Below are 14229 nucleotides of genomic sequence, written 5' to 3' on the forward strand. Positions count from 1 at the left end.
CACTGTCTCCAAGAGTCGTTGAATTTCTTCTTCTACTTCTTTCCCCAATTCATTCACCTTTGTTGAGAGTGAGGAGAGTGGCAGTGTTCCCTTCCTTTTACAAGGTACCAGCTTTAGGCCTTATGAAGAACTAGCTTTGACAATTAACATTATGATGCAACTCTTCGTTACTACCCATCACAGGAGGTTGGTGGCATCTTAATTGGGGAGGAAGGAATCGTGGTAACGGCTGGAGCGAATTAATGGAATGGTATCAAACACATGGTTTCCATGTGTTTGATGCCATTCCATTTTCTCTGTTCCAGCCATTATTATGAGGCAGCCTCCACTGCTACCACACTGCACCAGAGATTAACTGACTCAACACATCCTCAATGAACAAATGTAAAAAAAAAAATGTACACCGTCTGGAGGGAAAAAAATCCATTATCTTTTAAGTGTGGCATCAACTTAAGGAAAAGGAAATAAGAGGCAAACAGAATTTCCAGCCTTGCATTCTCCCCATACTCCATTTTATAAACACAAAGCTAATATGGATCAGGGTTGACAGAGGGCTAGTGCATGAGAATGCATTTACATAAGCCAGTGTATGGGCATTGTGATTGTAATAGGCGTTTGATCTCCAGTGTCAAACAGCGTACTAACGAAACATTCCATCCATTAAAATAGGCATGTCACCCGGCGTATTAGCTTAATCTGTAATTGGCCACMGAGGTCACCTCCCAAAGACAAGAGGCGTCATTTACTCTGGCACTAGAATTTGTTGTGCTCGGTCATTCCCCACTGACAGACAAAAACGCCTGTTGAAATGTGGCACTTTGTCCACTCTGTGCCAGCCATGGCTGCCCAGTCTGGAGTCATTTTCTTACATAAAATCCCTTTAATCGGTTCTGTTAAAATTTCTTATGGCTGCGATCCCATTAACGGGATCGATATGACAACAGCCAGTGAAAGTGCAGGGCGCCAAATTCAAAGGGTGCAGGGCGCAAAATTCCCAGCCATAAGAAGTTAATAACACTCTGTCCCCTTTCACCCATAATAACTCTCTGTTCCCTTCTCTTAATTAATGGGTTTACTGTTCCCTTATTTGTGTGCTCCTTGAAAAATCATCACCTCAAAGTTCTTAGAACACAACAACTTAACATTGACCTAAGCATTCTGAGAACTACAATGTAACAAGCTGTCTTCCATCCTAGTCCTTAATTGGTGTGGTGTCTACTACTTTATTTATTAATCAAAGCCATTGATTGGCCAGAGTCCATGCACCTGTTGACAATGTATGTAAGTCCCAGTCCTAGATGTGAGGACCTAAGCCAAGTAGAGCAGGGTTCTCCAACTTCTGGAGTTGTATAGCCTATTTAGGATTTTGTTCCAGCACAGCCCTCACACACTTGATTTATGACTAATCAAGGTTAACTTCTCTAGGATAGGGGGCAGCATTTTCACGTTTGGATAAAAAGCATACCCAAATTCAACTGCCAGCTACCCATCCCCAGAAGATAAGATATGCATATTGTATTATTAGTAGATTTGGATAGAAAACACTCTGAAGTTCCTAAAACTGTTTGAATCATGTCTGTGTGTATAACATAACTTATTTAACAGTTGAAACCCAGAGGACAAACAATTCAGATATTATTTTTTTTGCGGTCACTCTCTTTTCAATTAATTTTCATTGGGAATCCAGATTTCTAATTGACCTTCTTGCAGTTCCTACCGCTTCCACTGGATGTCAACAGTCTTTAGAAATTGGTTGAGGGTTTTTCCTTTGTGTAATGAAGAAGTACGGCCATTTTGAATCAGGGTCACTTGTTGTGTCCTGTTTGTTAGAGGCGCATGACCAAAAGGCAGTTTGTTTTAATCCTGGATTGAACACAGATCATCCCGTCTTCAATTTTATCGATTATTTACGTTAAAAAATACCTAACGTTGTATTACAAAAGTAGTTTGAAATGTTTTGGCAAAGTTTACAGGTATCTTTTGAGATATTTTGTAGATCACATGTTTTTCACAATTTGGAACCGGTGTTTTTTCTGGATCAAACGCGCCAAATAAAGTGACATTTTGGATATATATCGACGGAATTAATCGAACAAAAGGACCATTTGTGATGTTTATGGGACATATTGGAGTGCCAACAACAGAAGCTCGTCAAAGGTAAGGCATGATTATATTTTTATTTCTGCGTTTGTGTCGTGCCTGCAGGGTTGAAATATGCTTCTCTCTCTTTGTTTACTATGGTGCTACCCTCAGATAGGCTTTTCGGCGAAAGCAAACGATCCTGCTATTTGAATTCTGACATGTTGGCTGGATTCACAACCAGTGTAGCTTTAATTTTGTATCTTTCATGTGTGATTTAATGAAAGTTTGATTTATAGTAATTTATATGAATATGGCGCTCTGCATTTTATCTGGCTTTTGGCCAAGTGAGGCAGCCTAAACTCAGATTTTTGAGATATAAATATGAACTTTACCGACAAAACATACATGTATTGTGTAACATGAAGTCCTATGAGTGTATTCTGCATGAAGATCATCAAAGGTTAGTGATTCATTTTATCTCTATTTCTGCTTTTTGTTACTCCTCTCTTTGGCTGGAAAAATGGCTGTGTACTGACCTAACAATCGTTTGGTGTGCTTTCGCTGTAAATCCTTTTTGAAATCAGACATGTTGGCTGGATTAACAACAAGTGTAGCTTTAATTTGGTGTCTTTCATGTGTGATTTCATGAAAGTTTGATTTTTATAGTAATTTATTTGAATTTGGYGCTCTGCATTTTTACTGGTTTTGGCCAAGTGGGACGTTRACGTCCCACATATCCCAGAGAAGTTAAAGAAGTTTTTTGTCTTCAGGAGAACCCATTGGAGGTAGCATATGAGGTTTCCTTCTATACGGAGGAAAAACACGAGGAGATAATGCAGAAGGCGAGAGAGGTGGAGAAGGAAAGGCCTATGAGTCACTATTTGGTGACAAGTTTGTCGAAGAGGAACTTTAGAGTTGTGACTTAACATGTACAACCCACATGTAAAGGACGAGGATGTGAGGGCCTTCCTGGGGAGATTTATGGATAACATCTCCTCAGCAAGGCTCCTCAGGGACTCTCTCGGGTTTTGGACGGGGAGAAGAAGCTACCAGGCGCTCCTTAGGGAAGACCCAAAGGGCGTGGGAAGTTACCTCCATCCTCCAGCGATGTTCTCCCTGGGGGCTGACAGGGGGACGTTGTATTATGCACGTCAGCCCCCGTATTGCAGGCATTGTATGGCCTATGGCCATATCCAAGCCTCGTGCAAAGCTCAGAAATGCAGATACTGTGGATCTGGTGAGCACGAGGCGAGGAGCTGTGTGGGTGTGGCTCAGTAGCACACCTGTGGCGGGACTGCCCCGCTAGGCAGAGGTCATACGCATCTGCAGCTGGGGGGGGAGCGAGAGCAGGGGATGGGGGTAGAAGAGGAGAGGAGCAGGAAGAAGGTGGTGGCAGAGGGGAAGGAACTGCACCAAAGGAGCCAGAGAGAGAAGAGGGCCGGGACAGAAGGAGAGGTGGCCGGGACAGAAGGAGAGGTGGCYGGGACAGAAGGACTGCTGGTCGAGATGGAAGGGGAGGTGGTCGGGACAGAGGGAGAGAAGGGGAAGGAAGTAGAAGTGGAGGAATTGGACATGGGACAGAAAAAGGAACTCCTTGGAATGTTGAGGAAGAGGATAGAGGTGAAGGGCCGGTGAAGGAGGGGGGTGGAGGGAGAGAAGTGGCAGGACCTTCGTGGGCTCCCTCTCCTTCTTCTTCTTCTTTCACACCTCTGGAGGAGCTGGAACGCCAGGTGATGGCACTGGGTAGGGCATTAGAGGGAGGTACAGGCTATTTGTTGGGGGACGTGGGGTCCCCGGTCAGTAGTCTGGGTGAGGAGATGAACATGAGTGTGGGGCAGGCGCCGGGAGATGGACTTGTGATTTTTTGGGGGAATGGGGTGGTTGTGTAGTTTGTAGGTGAGATGGGGAGGGAAGATACTCCCCGGATTTTTGGTTTTGGATATTGTTTAGTAGGTTGAGGAATTTTTTGTTGATGGTTAGAGAAGATATGTAAGATTGGAATTTTTGTTTGGTTTTGAAGGTAATAAATATATTTTATAAAAAAAAAAAATCTGTTCTTATCAGTTTAATATCTGATACGTCCCCCATCGGGGGACTACATATTAAATGGATTTTTCGAACAGGGAGTCGGAAATGGGGCTTGCTCCGTCCGCTCCACGCATCGACCCGGTATTGCAGTACCTCCGGGAACGGTGCAACACACGATATTTGAAAAAGGCCTTTCATCGGGTCTCGCCCACCAGTACCTCTTTAAGGTACTGCAAAAAAATGGGTTTCCCGGACAGGTTTTTGCTTGGGTGGGACTGCTGTACGGGGACATACCAGCAAAATCCTCGTAAATGGGCATCTGTCAAAAACAGTGGGAGTAACACTGCGGCGTCCGTCAGGCTGTCCATTATCTCCCCTTCTGTTCGGGGCCTGCATTGAACCACTGGCACAGGTCTTGAGAAGGGACCAACGGATCAGTGGGGTGGGTATCCCGGGGAGTGGGGGGATGACCGCCAAGTGCGTTTTTTACATGGACGACGTCAACATTTTATGTACCGACCCTTTTATCCATCGACAGGACCCTGGCAGGACCGACTTGTACGGACGAGCCTCTGTGGCGAGACTGAAAGAGACAAGACCGAAGCGCCCAATTTTGTGGCCATGGGCAGACCCAGACTTGACCAGACTACCACTGACGGTCAAAAACAACGCATAAGGGTATTGGGGTTAAAATTATGACAGGAAGGGAGGAGGTAGTTGGCAACTGGACCGGGATTTAGGGACAGGTAAGACAGAGACTGCGGTTTTTGGGGACTACGACAGCTGATTTTAGGGCAAGGTTTTTAATCATTAAAGCTGCTGATTTTACCTTGTTGTTTTATTAATCAGTCTGTTTTTATCCCCCAAGAAGGGAGTCTTTTAGCCCTGGAGCGGTGTGCTTTTCTATTCCTGTGGGAAAGCAAGTGGGGCGAGCTGAGGAGGGATGGAGGTAAGAGGCACAGTCCAAGGGGGGAAAGGCTTGCCTGACCTCTACTTGTTCCTGGGCAGCGCCTACACAGCGTTTACATCTCCACTCTTGCCACCTCCACCGGTCAACACCACAAGACCCAGGCCCTCGCACGTTTCTGGCTGGATCTTACCTCAGGGACTGGGGTGATCCAGATCGACCTGCGAGCCCAGTCTCTGCCTGCTCCCCACTGCCACTACGCCCAGCTCCAGAAAATTTTTAAGACATTTAACTGGAAAAAGGAAGCATGTCACGGGTGTTTAACTCAAAACACCGCGCTTCTTCTCTCTCTTGTTTGCAGGATCGGGAACCCAGTGTGTCCAGTCACGCGGCTGCTATAGGCGAGCCCACAACGGTTTGGCGATGTGGCCCATCTGCCTCTCCTGAATCGGCACGGGACCTGTCCCTGGATGGTCGCCACGGATCCTCCGGTCAGGGCCGTCATGCACTCACCGGGGCATGGCGAAGAACATCCGCGTGCCCCCGACCAGGCTGGCGGCCAAGAGGCGTCGGTGAGGCACCTGCCTTCTGTGATGCACGAGCCGCCAGGACCTGTGGAATGGAAGCGGGCCCCCTGATATCGCTGTCTGCCAGCAGGGGAGGACCTAACGCCTCGAGCTCGTGCTTACGGGGTGGCCGAAGCCCATTCCATCGAAGGCCTTCACCAAGACTCTGCGCCACCCTCACGTGCCTGAAGGGACGCCCTGTGTCTACCCCGTAACTGCTGGTAGCGTAAAACGTAGAAGACCACCCCCCAGGCAGGGCTATGTAGCCACGGAAGCCCTGGGGTGTACGGATGACATAAGCCCCAGGGAAAGGGGCCTACGGACCCCAGTAGCGATGTTAGGGCCTGGACCGTAGTCGGCCAGCAACCTCTCTTACCCCTAGTCGTGCTCCTACCAGGCGCCAGCTGGCGCCTGGACAGGCGCTGCGGCGCCTAGGGCGATGCGCCTAGGGGAGAGGGGATCTCCTCTGGGCCTCCCGAAGCAGGACCATTATGCAACAGGAACGGCTATAGTTGTATCCAGAGGAAAGCCAAATGAGGCGTGCCTTTGTATAAGGTAACCGCTCAGAGCCGGCGCACCTGCTGCAAAGGACCGGAAGACCAGTTTTTTACAAAGTGGACTTCTTAACATGTTTCCTTCAGTCTTAAAACTTTTTACCTTTGTAAATCATTAGTACAACATTTTAAATGGCTTTTACAGATTGATGTTTTACTAAGGAAAAGTACTTTATATTTGTGTTGTGTTTTCATTGTTTTTAACACAAACATGTGACTTTTTTACCCAATTTAAATGTTTAACTTTCAAAATGTTTGTGTTTTATTGCTTTTATTGCCGTTTTTATGTGTATCAATGATGTTAAAAAAATGTATATGAGCTGTTTTTAAAGGGAATGTGTCAATAAAAACTTTTCCAAAAAATAAAAAAAAATCTGTTCTTATCAGTTTAATATCTGATACGTCCCCCATCGGGGGACTACATATTAAATGGATTTTTCGAACAGGGATCGGAAATGGGGCTTGCTCCGTCGCTCCACGCATCGACCCGGGTATTGCGTACCTCCGGGAACGGTGCAACACATTTCTCCCGTTGTCAAGGAAAGAAAATACACAAAGTGTGTAAACAGCTGGCAGAGAAGAAAAGGAAAGAAAAGGAAAGAAAAAACACCACAAAGTGAAGGGTAGGCGAAGCGCTTTTCGTGGGTTCCCCCGTTTTCCCGCCATTTTACTAAAAAAAAAAAAAAAAAAAAAAAAAAAACGTTGGTCAGGATAGTGATGAGTGAGTGAGTGAGTGAGTGAGTGTAGTGAGTTGAGTGAGTGAGTGGGAGTGAGTCTGTCTGTCTGTCTGTCTGTCTGTTGACTTTTTACCCCACACAAAGGTGCAGAGTGGTTGGGGCCGACCACCCACCGAGTCCCGCCTAGAGTGCACAGAGTGCCTCGGACCCGACCTCTGACTTCCATACGACTCTGCGTTTCTCTTCATTACGCACAAGCCTTTCGCCTTTACTAAAGACTTCCGTGGAGAGAACACTTATGAAGTTCAAGTTATTTTGGAAGGGCTTTGCTTCTGGCAGAGCCCGGTATATCTTGTTTCAAGAGAAATTGACAGATGATGACGCCCACACCGCCGAGACTTTTTGTGACTTCAATCGGACTGACCGGTGTATTTTCCACTCCAAGTTGTCGCTAAGGGCAATTTGAGGTTCAAAAGAGCTAGTGATCTAAAGACGCATATTGGCGACTAAAAAAAACCAACAAAAAAAAACACCCGCATTTCTTTGTCTGTCTGTCTGTCTGTCTGTCTGTCTGTCTGTCTGTCTGTCTGTCTGTCTGTCTGTCGCCAGGGAAAGGTTTGGTTGGGTGGGTGGGTGGGTGGGTTGGTGGTGGGTGGGTGGGAGGAGCCACCTTTTGCCAAACCGCCAAAGTCTGCCGAGAACCCCGGGTGCCCGCGCGGGCGCAGGGGTTCCATTTGTGGGTTATCGCTTCTCGGCCTTTTGGCTGCAGATCAAGTGTAGTAGTCTGTTCTTATCAGTTAATATCTGATACGTCCCCCATCGGGGGACTACATATTAAATGGATTTTTCGAACCAGGGAGTCGGAAATGGGCTTGCTCCGTCCGCTCCCACGCATCGACCCGGTATGCAGTACTCTGCGGAACGGTGCAACCAATCACGTTTGAGCGTCAATTTCCGTTGTCAAGGAAAGAAAATACACAAAGCCTGTGTAAACAGCTGGCAGAAGAAGAAAAGGAAAGAAAGGAAAGAAAAAAACACCCAAAGTGGAAGTAGGGCGAAGCGCTTTTCGTGGGTTCCCCCGTTTCCCGCCATTTTACTTAAAAAAAATAAAAAAAAAAAAAACGTTCGTCAGGATAGTGAGTGATGAGTGAGTGAGTGAAGTGAGTGAGTGAGTGATGAGTGAGTGAGTGAGTCTGTCTGTCTGTCTGTCTGTCTGTGACTTTTTACCCACACAAAGTTTGCAGAGTTGGGTTGGGTGACGACCACCCACCCGCGAGGTCCCAGCCCTAGTAGTGCACAGAGATGCCTCGGAACCCGACCTCTGACTTCCATACGACTCTGGTTTCTCTCATTACGCAACAAGCCTTTCGCCTTTTACTAAAGACTTCCGTGGAGAGGAACACTTAGAGTTCCAAGTATTTTTGGAAGGGCTTTGCTTCTGCAGAGCCCGGTATATCTTGTTTTCAGAGAGAAATTGACAGAGATGATGACGCCCCACCGCCGAGACTTTTTGACTTCAATCGGACCTGACCGGTGTATTTTCCACTCCAAGTTGTCGCTCAAGGGCAATTGAGTTCAAAGAGCTAGTGACTTTAAAGACGCATTGGCGACTTAAAAAAAACAACAAAAAAAAACACCCGCATTTTCTGTCTGTCTGTCTGTCTGTCTGTCTGTGTCGTCTGTCTGTCTGTCTGTCTGTCTGTCTGTCGCCAGGGAAAGGTTGGTTGGGTGGGTGGGGTGGGTGGGTGGGTGGGTGGGTGGGGAGAGCCACCTTTTGCCAAAACCGCAAAGTCTGCCGAGAACCCGGGTGCCCCGCGGGCGCAGGGGTCATTTGTGGGTTATCGCTTCTCGGCCTTTTGGCTCAGATCAAGTGTAGTATCTGTTCTTATCAGTTTAATATCTGATACGTCCCCCATGGGGGAACTACATATTAAATGGATTTTTCGAACAGGGAGTCGGAAATGGGGCTTGCTCCGTCCGCTCCACGCATCGACCGCGTATTGCAGTACCTCCGGAACGGTGCAACACATTTCTCCCGTTGTCAAGAAAGAAAATACACAAAGCTGTGTAAACAGCTGGCAGAAGAAGAAAAGGAAAGAAAAGAAAGAAAAACATCCCAAAGTGGAAAGTAGGGCGAAGCGCTCTTCGTGGGTTCCCCCGTTTCCGCCATTTTACAAAAAAAAAAAAAAAAAAAAAAACGTTGGTCAGGAGTAGTGAGTGAGTGATGAGTGAGTGAGTGAGTGAGTGAGTGAGTGAAAGTGAGTGAGTGAGTCTGTCTGTCTGTCTGTCTGTCTGTGACTTTTTTACCCACACAATCTGGCAGAGTGGGTTGGGTGGACCGACCACCCACCCGCGAGGTCCCAGCCTAGTAGTGCACAGAGTATGCCTCGGAACCCGACCTCTGACTTCCATACGACTCTGGTTTTTCTCTTCATTACGCCACAAGCCTTTTCGCCTTTTACTAAAGACTTCCGTGAGACGAGGAACACTTATGAGTTCCAAGTATTTTTGAAGGGCTTTTGCTTCTGGCAGAGCCCGGTATATCTTGTTTTTCAAGAAATTGACAGAGATGATGACGCCCACCCACCGCCGAGACTTTTTGACTTCAATCGGACTGACCGGTGCTATTTTCCACTCCAAGTTGTCGCTAAGGGCAATTGAGTTCAAAGAGCTAGTGACTTAAAGACGCATTGGCGACTTTAAAAAAAAACAACATAAAAAAAACCACCCGCATTTCTGTTCTGTCTGTCTTCTGGTTCTGTCTGTCTGTCTGTCTGTCTTCGTCTGTCTGTCGTCTGATCGCAGGGAAGGTTGGTGGGTGGGGGTCGGTGTGAGAGGAGCCCACCTTTTGCCAAACCGCCCAAAGTCTGCCGAGAACCCCGGGTGCCCGGCGGGCGCAGGGGGTCCATTTGTGGGTTATCGCTTCTCGGCCTTTTGCTCAGATTCAGTGTAGTTGGTGGAGGCGGTGCCCGTAGTAGAGGGCGCGGAAGGTGCAGTGGTGGAAGAAGTGGGAGGAGAGGACGAAGCCCTCCCCACCCCAATCCCCCTGCCCCAGACTAAGGTGACCCCTGAAGGAGAAAGGGCCGAGAAAGACGGTTCTGGAGAGATTTTTAGCCAAAACTCCCCAAGTGGGTCAGACATTATAGGGACGGTGTCGGAAAGCACCATGGAGACGGTGTCAGGAGATACGGGAGAGGGGGGGGAGATTCTGGAGGAACACCTCCCTCCACGTAAAAGAAATGCTGAGGAGCTCTCTGACCCCAAACAGGGTGAAGGAAAAAAGGGAAAGGTGGAGTGGGAGAGCTCCCAGGGGGAGGAAGAACCCAGAACCTTCCCCTCCAACTCCCCCAATCAAGTCTCCTTTTTAAGTCCYGTTTTAACCTCCTCTCCCTTCCAACCCCCTTTACCCCGGAGGGAGAGAGAGAAATCACAAGAAAAGTAACCCTCTTTTAACTGTTCAATGCCTTTTCTTTTAGCACTGTTTTTACTCACCCCTTTTATGGCTTTTAAAATCACCACTATAAATGTGAGGAGTGTAAAAACAGCAACAAGAGCACAGTCGGTTTTATCCTTTTTAGAAAGGTTTAACTCWGATGTGTTTTTATTACAGGAGTGTGGTCTACCCTTTTTATCTTCTTACAGGAAATGGGAGGATAAGTGGCAGCACAGGCCCTCCATTTGGAGTGGTTCCAATTTTAACAAGAACGACGGTGTTGCCATTTTAATCAAGATCCCACAGGTGGTGGTAGGCGGGCGTGCTCTTTTAGCCAATTGTACTTTTATGGGGAGGGATTTTAATGTGCTAAATGTGTATGGTTTTAATGATAAACATGACCGGTGCGCACTTTTAGAAGACCTGCAGTCCCACATGCTAGGGAGGGATCCTCTAGTGGTGGGTGGGGATTTTAATTGTGTTTTAAGTAGAGCAGACAGGAGAGGGGCAGGAGAGGATTTTAAGGTAGACAGGTCAAGTGTTTTATTGCAAGGGCTGTGCAGGGATTTTAAACTGACTGACTGTTTTAAAACCCTGCATCCAAGAGAGGAGGGCTTCACCTGGACCAGTGTTGACGGCACCAGAGCCTCTCGCATTGATTATCTGTTTACCCGGGACTGTCCCCCAACTGATGCTAGAATAACCCCTGCTTTCTTCTCAGATCACGTAATGCTGACGTGCACCCTTTCACTAACTTCGGGTGTGACTGTGGGAAGAGGGCCCTGGAAATTGAACTGCTCCCTTTTAGAAGATGATAGAGTAGTTAGTCAGTACCGGGAGCAGTTCAGCCAGTGGCAGACGCTACAGGACTTCTTTGACACACGAGCACAGTGGTGGGAAATGGTGAAGGGAAAGACAAGGACCTTCTTTAGAGAGATAGGAAAGAAAAAAAGTAGAAAAAGATCGACGCATGGTGGGACTGCAAAAGCGACTGGAAATGTATTTTAATTTATGCCAACAGGGCCTTGATTTTAACCAAGAAGTAAAGAAGGAAATGGTATTTTTAGCAGAACAGAAAAGCAAGGGGGTTATTTTAAGAAGTAAAGAAAGGGAATTAGAAGAGGGGGAGAAGTGCACCAGGTACTTTTTAAAGAAAATTGTTAGTAAGGGTAGGWTAATGACGGGTTTAAAAGATAAAGATGGGGTTTTAAAAACAGATACAGAGGGAATAAAAGAAGTAGTCRAGGATTTTTATGGGGAACTGTTTGGGGTAAAAGAGGTATGCGAAGAGACGATGGGGGACATTTTAACCTACATCGACAAGACCCTACCCAACACAGACGACCTGACAAAAGACCTGACGAGGACAGAAATCGACAAAGGACTGAATCATTTTAAGAGGGGTAAATCACCGGGGGAGGACGGCCTCCCTTTGGAGTTTTATCTGACCTTTTGGGATGTTTTAGCCGACGAACTTCTGACTGTTTTTACGGACTTTGAACACCTTGACAGACTACCTGACMGTTTTAGAGTGGGGATTGTGACTCTTTTATATAAGAAAAACGACAGGACKGACCTGAAGAACTGGAGACCGATTACCCTTTTAAACTTTGATTGTAAACTTTTTACCAARGTTTTAACACTCAGAATGTCTTCTGTTTTAGGGGAGGTGATCCACCCGGACCAAACCTGTGCCATYCCCGGAAGGAAGATCACGGACAGCCTGATACTGATCCGAGATGCCATCTGTTATGCGAGAGACAGAAACATGCGGCTTGTAGTCCTAAATTTAGATTTTGAAAAAGGCCTTTGATCGGGTCTCGCACCAGTACCTCTTTAAGGTACTGCAAAAAAATGGGTTTCCCGGACAGGTTTTTAGCTTGGGTGGGACTGCTGTACGGGACATTACCAGCAAAATCCTCGTAAATGGGCATCTGTCAAAAGCGGTGGGAGTTACACTGCGGCGTCCGTCAGGGCTGTCCATTATCTCCCCTTCTGTTCGTGGCCTGCATTGAACCACTGGCACAGGTCTTGAGAAGGGACCAACGGATCAGTGGGGTGGGTATCCCGGGGAGTGGGGGGATGACCGCCAAGTGCGTTTTTTACATGGACGACGTCAACATTTTATGTACCGACCTTTTATCCATCGACAGGACCCTGGACAGGACCGACTGGTACGGACGAGCCTCTGGGGCGAGACTGAACAGAGACAAGACCGAGGCCCAATTTTTTGGACCATGGGCAGACCCAGACTTGACCAGACTACCACTGACGGTCAAAACRACGGACATAAGGGTATTGGGGGTAAGATTTGACAGGGAGGGAGGAGGTAGTGGCAACTGGACCGGGATTTTAGGGACAGTAAGACAGAGACTGGGTTTTTGGGGACTACGACAGCTGACTTTTGAGGGCAAGGTTTTAATCATTAAAGCTGTGATTTTACCTGKGCTTTTATTAATCAGTTCTGTTTTTATCCCCCCACGMAGGAGTCTTTTAGCCCTGGAGCGGATGCTTTTYTACTTCCTGTGGGGAAGCAAGTGGGAGAGGCTGAGGAGGGAGGTGGTCAAGAGGCCCAGGTCCAAGGGGGGGAAAGGCTTGCCTGACCTCTACTTGTTCCTGGGCAGCCGCTACACAGCGCTACATCTGACTCTTGCCACCTCCCCGGTCAMCAACAAGACCCAGGCCCTCGCACGGTTCTGGCTGGGATCTTACCTCAGGACTCTGGGGCTGATCCCAGTCGACCTGCGAGCCCCAGTCTCTTTCCTGCTCCCCACTCACTACGCCCAGCTCCAGAAATTTTTAAGACATTTTAAACTGGAAAAAGAAGCAGTCACAGTTTTAACTAAACACCGCTCTCTTCTCTCTCTTGTGCAGGATCGGGAACCAGTGTGTCCAGTACGCGGGCTTKYTATAGGCGAGCCCACAACGGTTTGGCGTAAYGTGGCCCATCCTGCTCTCCTGAATTGGCACCGGGACCTGTCCTGGATGGTCGCCCACGAGATCCTCCCGGTCAGGGCCGTTATGCACTCACGGGGCATGGCGAGAACATCCGCATGCACCCGACCAGGCTGCGGCCAAGAGGAGTCGGTGAGGCACCTGCTCTGTGAGTGCAGAGCCGCCAGGGACCTGTGGAAGGAAACAGGCCCCCTGATCACTCCGTGTCTGCCAGCAGGGGAGGACCTAACGCCTCAGCTCGTACTGTACGGGGTGGGCCGAAAGCCTATTCCATCGAAGGCCTTCACCAAGCTCTGGCCCACCCTCACGTTTCTGAAGGACGCCCTGTGGTCCTCCCGTAACCTGCTGGTAGCTAAAAGTGTAGAGACCACACCCCAGGCAGTGGCCATTGTAGCCACGGAAGCCCTGGGGTGGTACAGAAGGAAGGGGGCCTCGACCCCAAGTGAAGGGTCCCCCACAACACCCTAGGTCCCGGCGGCCACGGCCTGACAGCGCTGCGGCGCCTAGGGCGAAGCGCCTAGGGGAGGGATCTCCTCTGGGCCCCGAAGGAYGGGACGGTGGCTTATTCAGAGGAGCAGGATGAGGCGAGTTTGATAAGGACTCACCCTGCTCCTGTACAAGGGACCGAAGACAGCTTTTTAACATGTTTTTCATGTCTTAAAAATGTTTTACCTTTGTTAAATCATTCGTACACATTTTAAATGGCTTTTACAGATTTGATGTTTTTACAAGAAAAGTACTTTTATTCATGGTTGTTTTCATTGGTTTTAACAACATGTACTTTTTAACAAATTTAAATGTAATGTTCAAATGCTGTGTTTTACGCCTGATTGCCGTTTTTATGTGTATGAAATGATGTTAAAAAAAAAATGTATGAGCTGTTTTAAAGGAAATGTGCTAATAAAACTTTTCCAAAAGAAAAAAATCTGTGCAATATCTGATACGTCCCCCATCGGGGGACTACATATTAAATGGATTTTTCGAACAGGGAGTCGGAAATGGGGCTTGCTCCGTCCGCTCCACGCAT

The 14229-nt window shown here is 47.7% G+C and overlaps 1 protein-coding gene, 4 non-coding genes and 3 pseudogenes across 5 annotated transcripts; all 8 read left to right on the forward strand.

Moving 5' to 3' along the window:
* Positions 1-4109: 4109 nt before the first annotated feature.
* On the forward strand, positions 4110-4285 carry LOC112078680 (U2 spliceosomal RNA; annotated as a pseudogene).
* Positions 4286-6483: 2198 nt separating this feature from the next.
* On the forward strand, positions 6484-6661 carry LOC112078681 (U2 spliceosomal RNA; annotated as a pseudogene).
* Positions 6662-7041: 380 nt separating this feature from the next.
* Positions 7042-7157, forward strand: LOC112078677 (U5 spliceosomal RNA). The gene has a single exon (XR_002895751.1). It is a non-coding gene; the product is annotated as a U5 spliceosomal RNA (small nuclear RNA).
* Positions 7158-7557: 400 nt separating this feature from the next.
* LOC112078679 (U2 spliceosomal RNA) lies at positions 7558-7749 on the forward strand. The gene has a single exon (XR_002895752.1). It is a non-coding gene; the product is annotated as a U2 spliceosomal RNA (small nuclear RNA).
* Positions 7750-8147: 398 nt separating this feature from the next.
* Positions 8148-8262, forward strand: LOC112078682 (U5 spliceosomal RNA). The gene has a single exon (XR_002895753.1). It is a non-coding gene; the product is annotated as a U5 spliceosomal RNA (small nuclear RNA).
* Positions 8263-8654: 392 nt separating this feature from the next.
* Positions 8655-8844, forward strand: LOC112078676 (U2 spliceosomal RNA). Its single transcript, XR_002895750.1, has one exon. It is a non-coding gene; the product is annotated as a U2 spliceosomal RNA (small nuclear RNA).
* Positions 8845-9227: 383 nt separating this feature from the next.
* LOC112078678 (U5 spliceosomal RNA) lies at positions 9228-9350 on the forward strand (annotated as a pseudogene).
* A 2463-nt stretch (positions 9351-11813) lies between these two features.
* Positions 11814-14121, forward strand: LOC112078675 (uncharacterized). The gene has a single exon (XM_024144831.2). It carries the CDS (start codon positions 12174-12176, stop codon positions 13668-13670), a length of 1497 nt encoding a protein of 498 aa, XP_024000599.1. The 5' UTR covers positions 11814-12173; the 3' UTR covers positions 13671-14121.
* The last annotated feature ends 108 nt before the right edge of the window (positions 14122-14229 follow it).

Source organism: Salvelinus sp. IW2-2015, unplaced genomic scaffold, assembly GCF_002910315.2.
Source record: "Salvelinus sp. IW2-2015 unplaced genomic scaffold, ASM291031v2 Un_scaffold6070, whole genome shotgun sequence".
NCBI lineage: Eukaryota > Metazoa > Chordata > Actinopteri > Salmoniformes > Salmonidae > Salvelinus > Salvelinus sp. IW2-2015.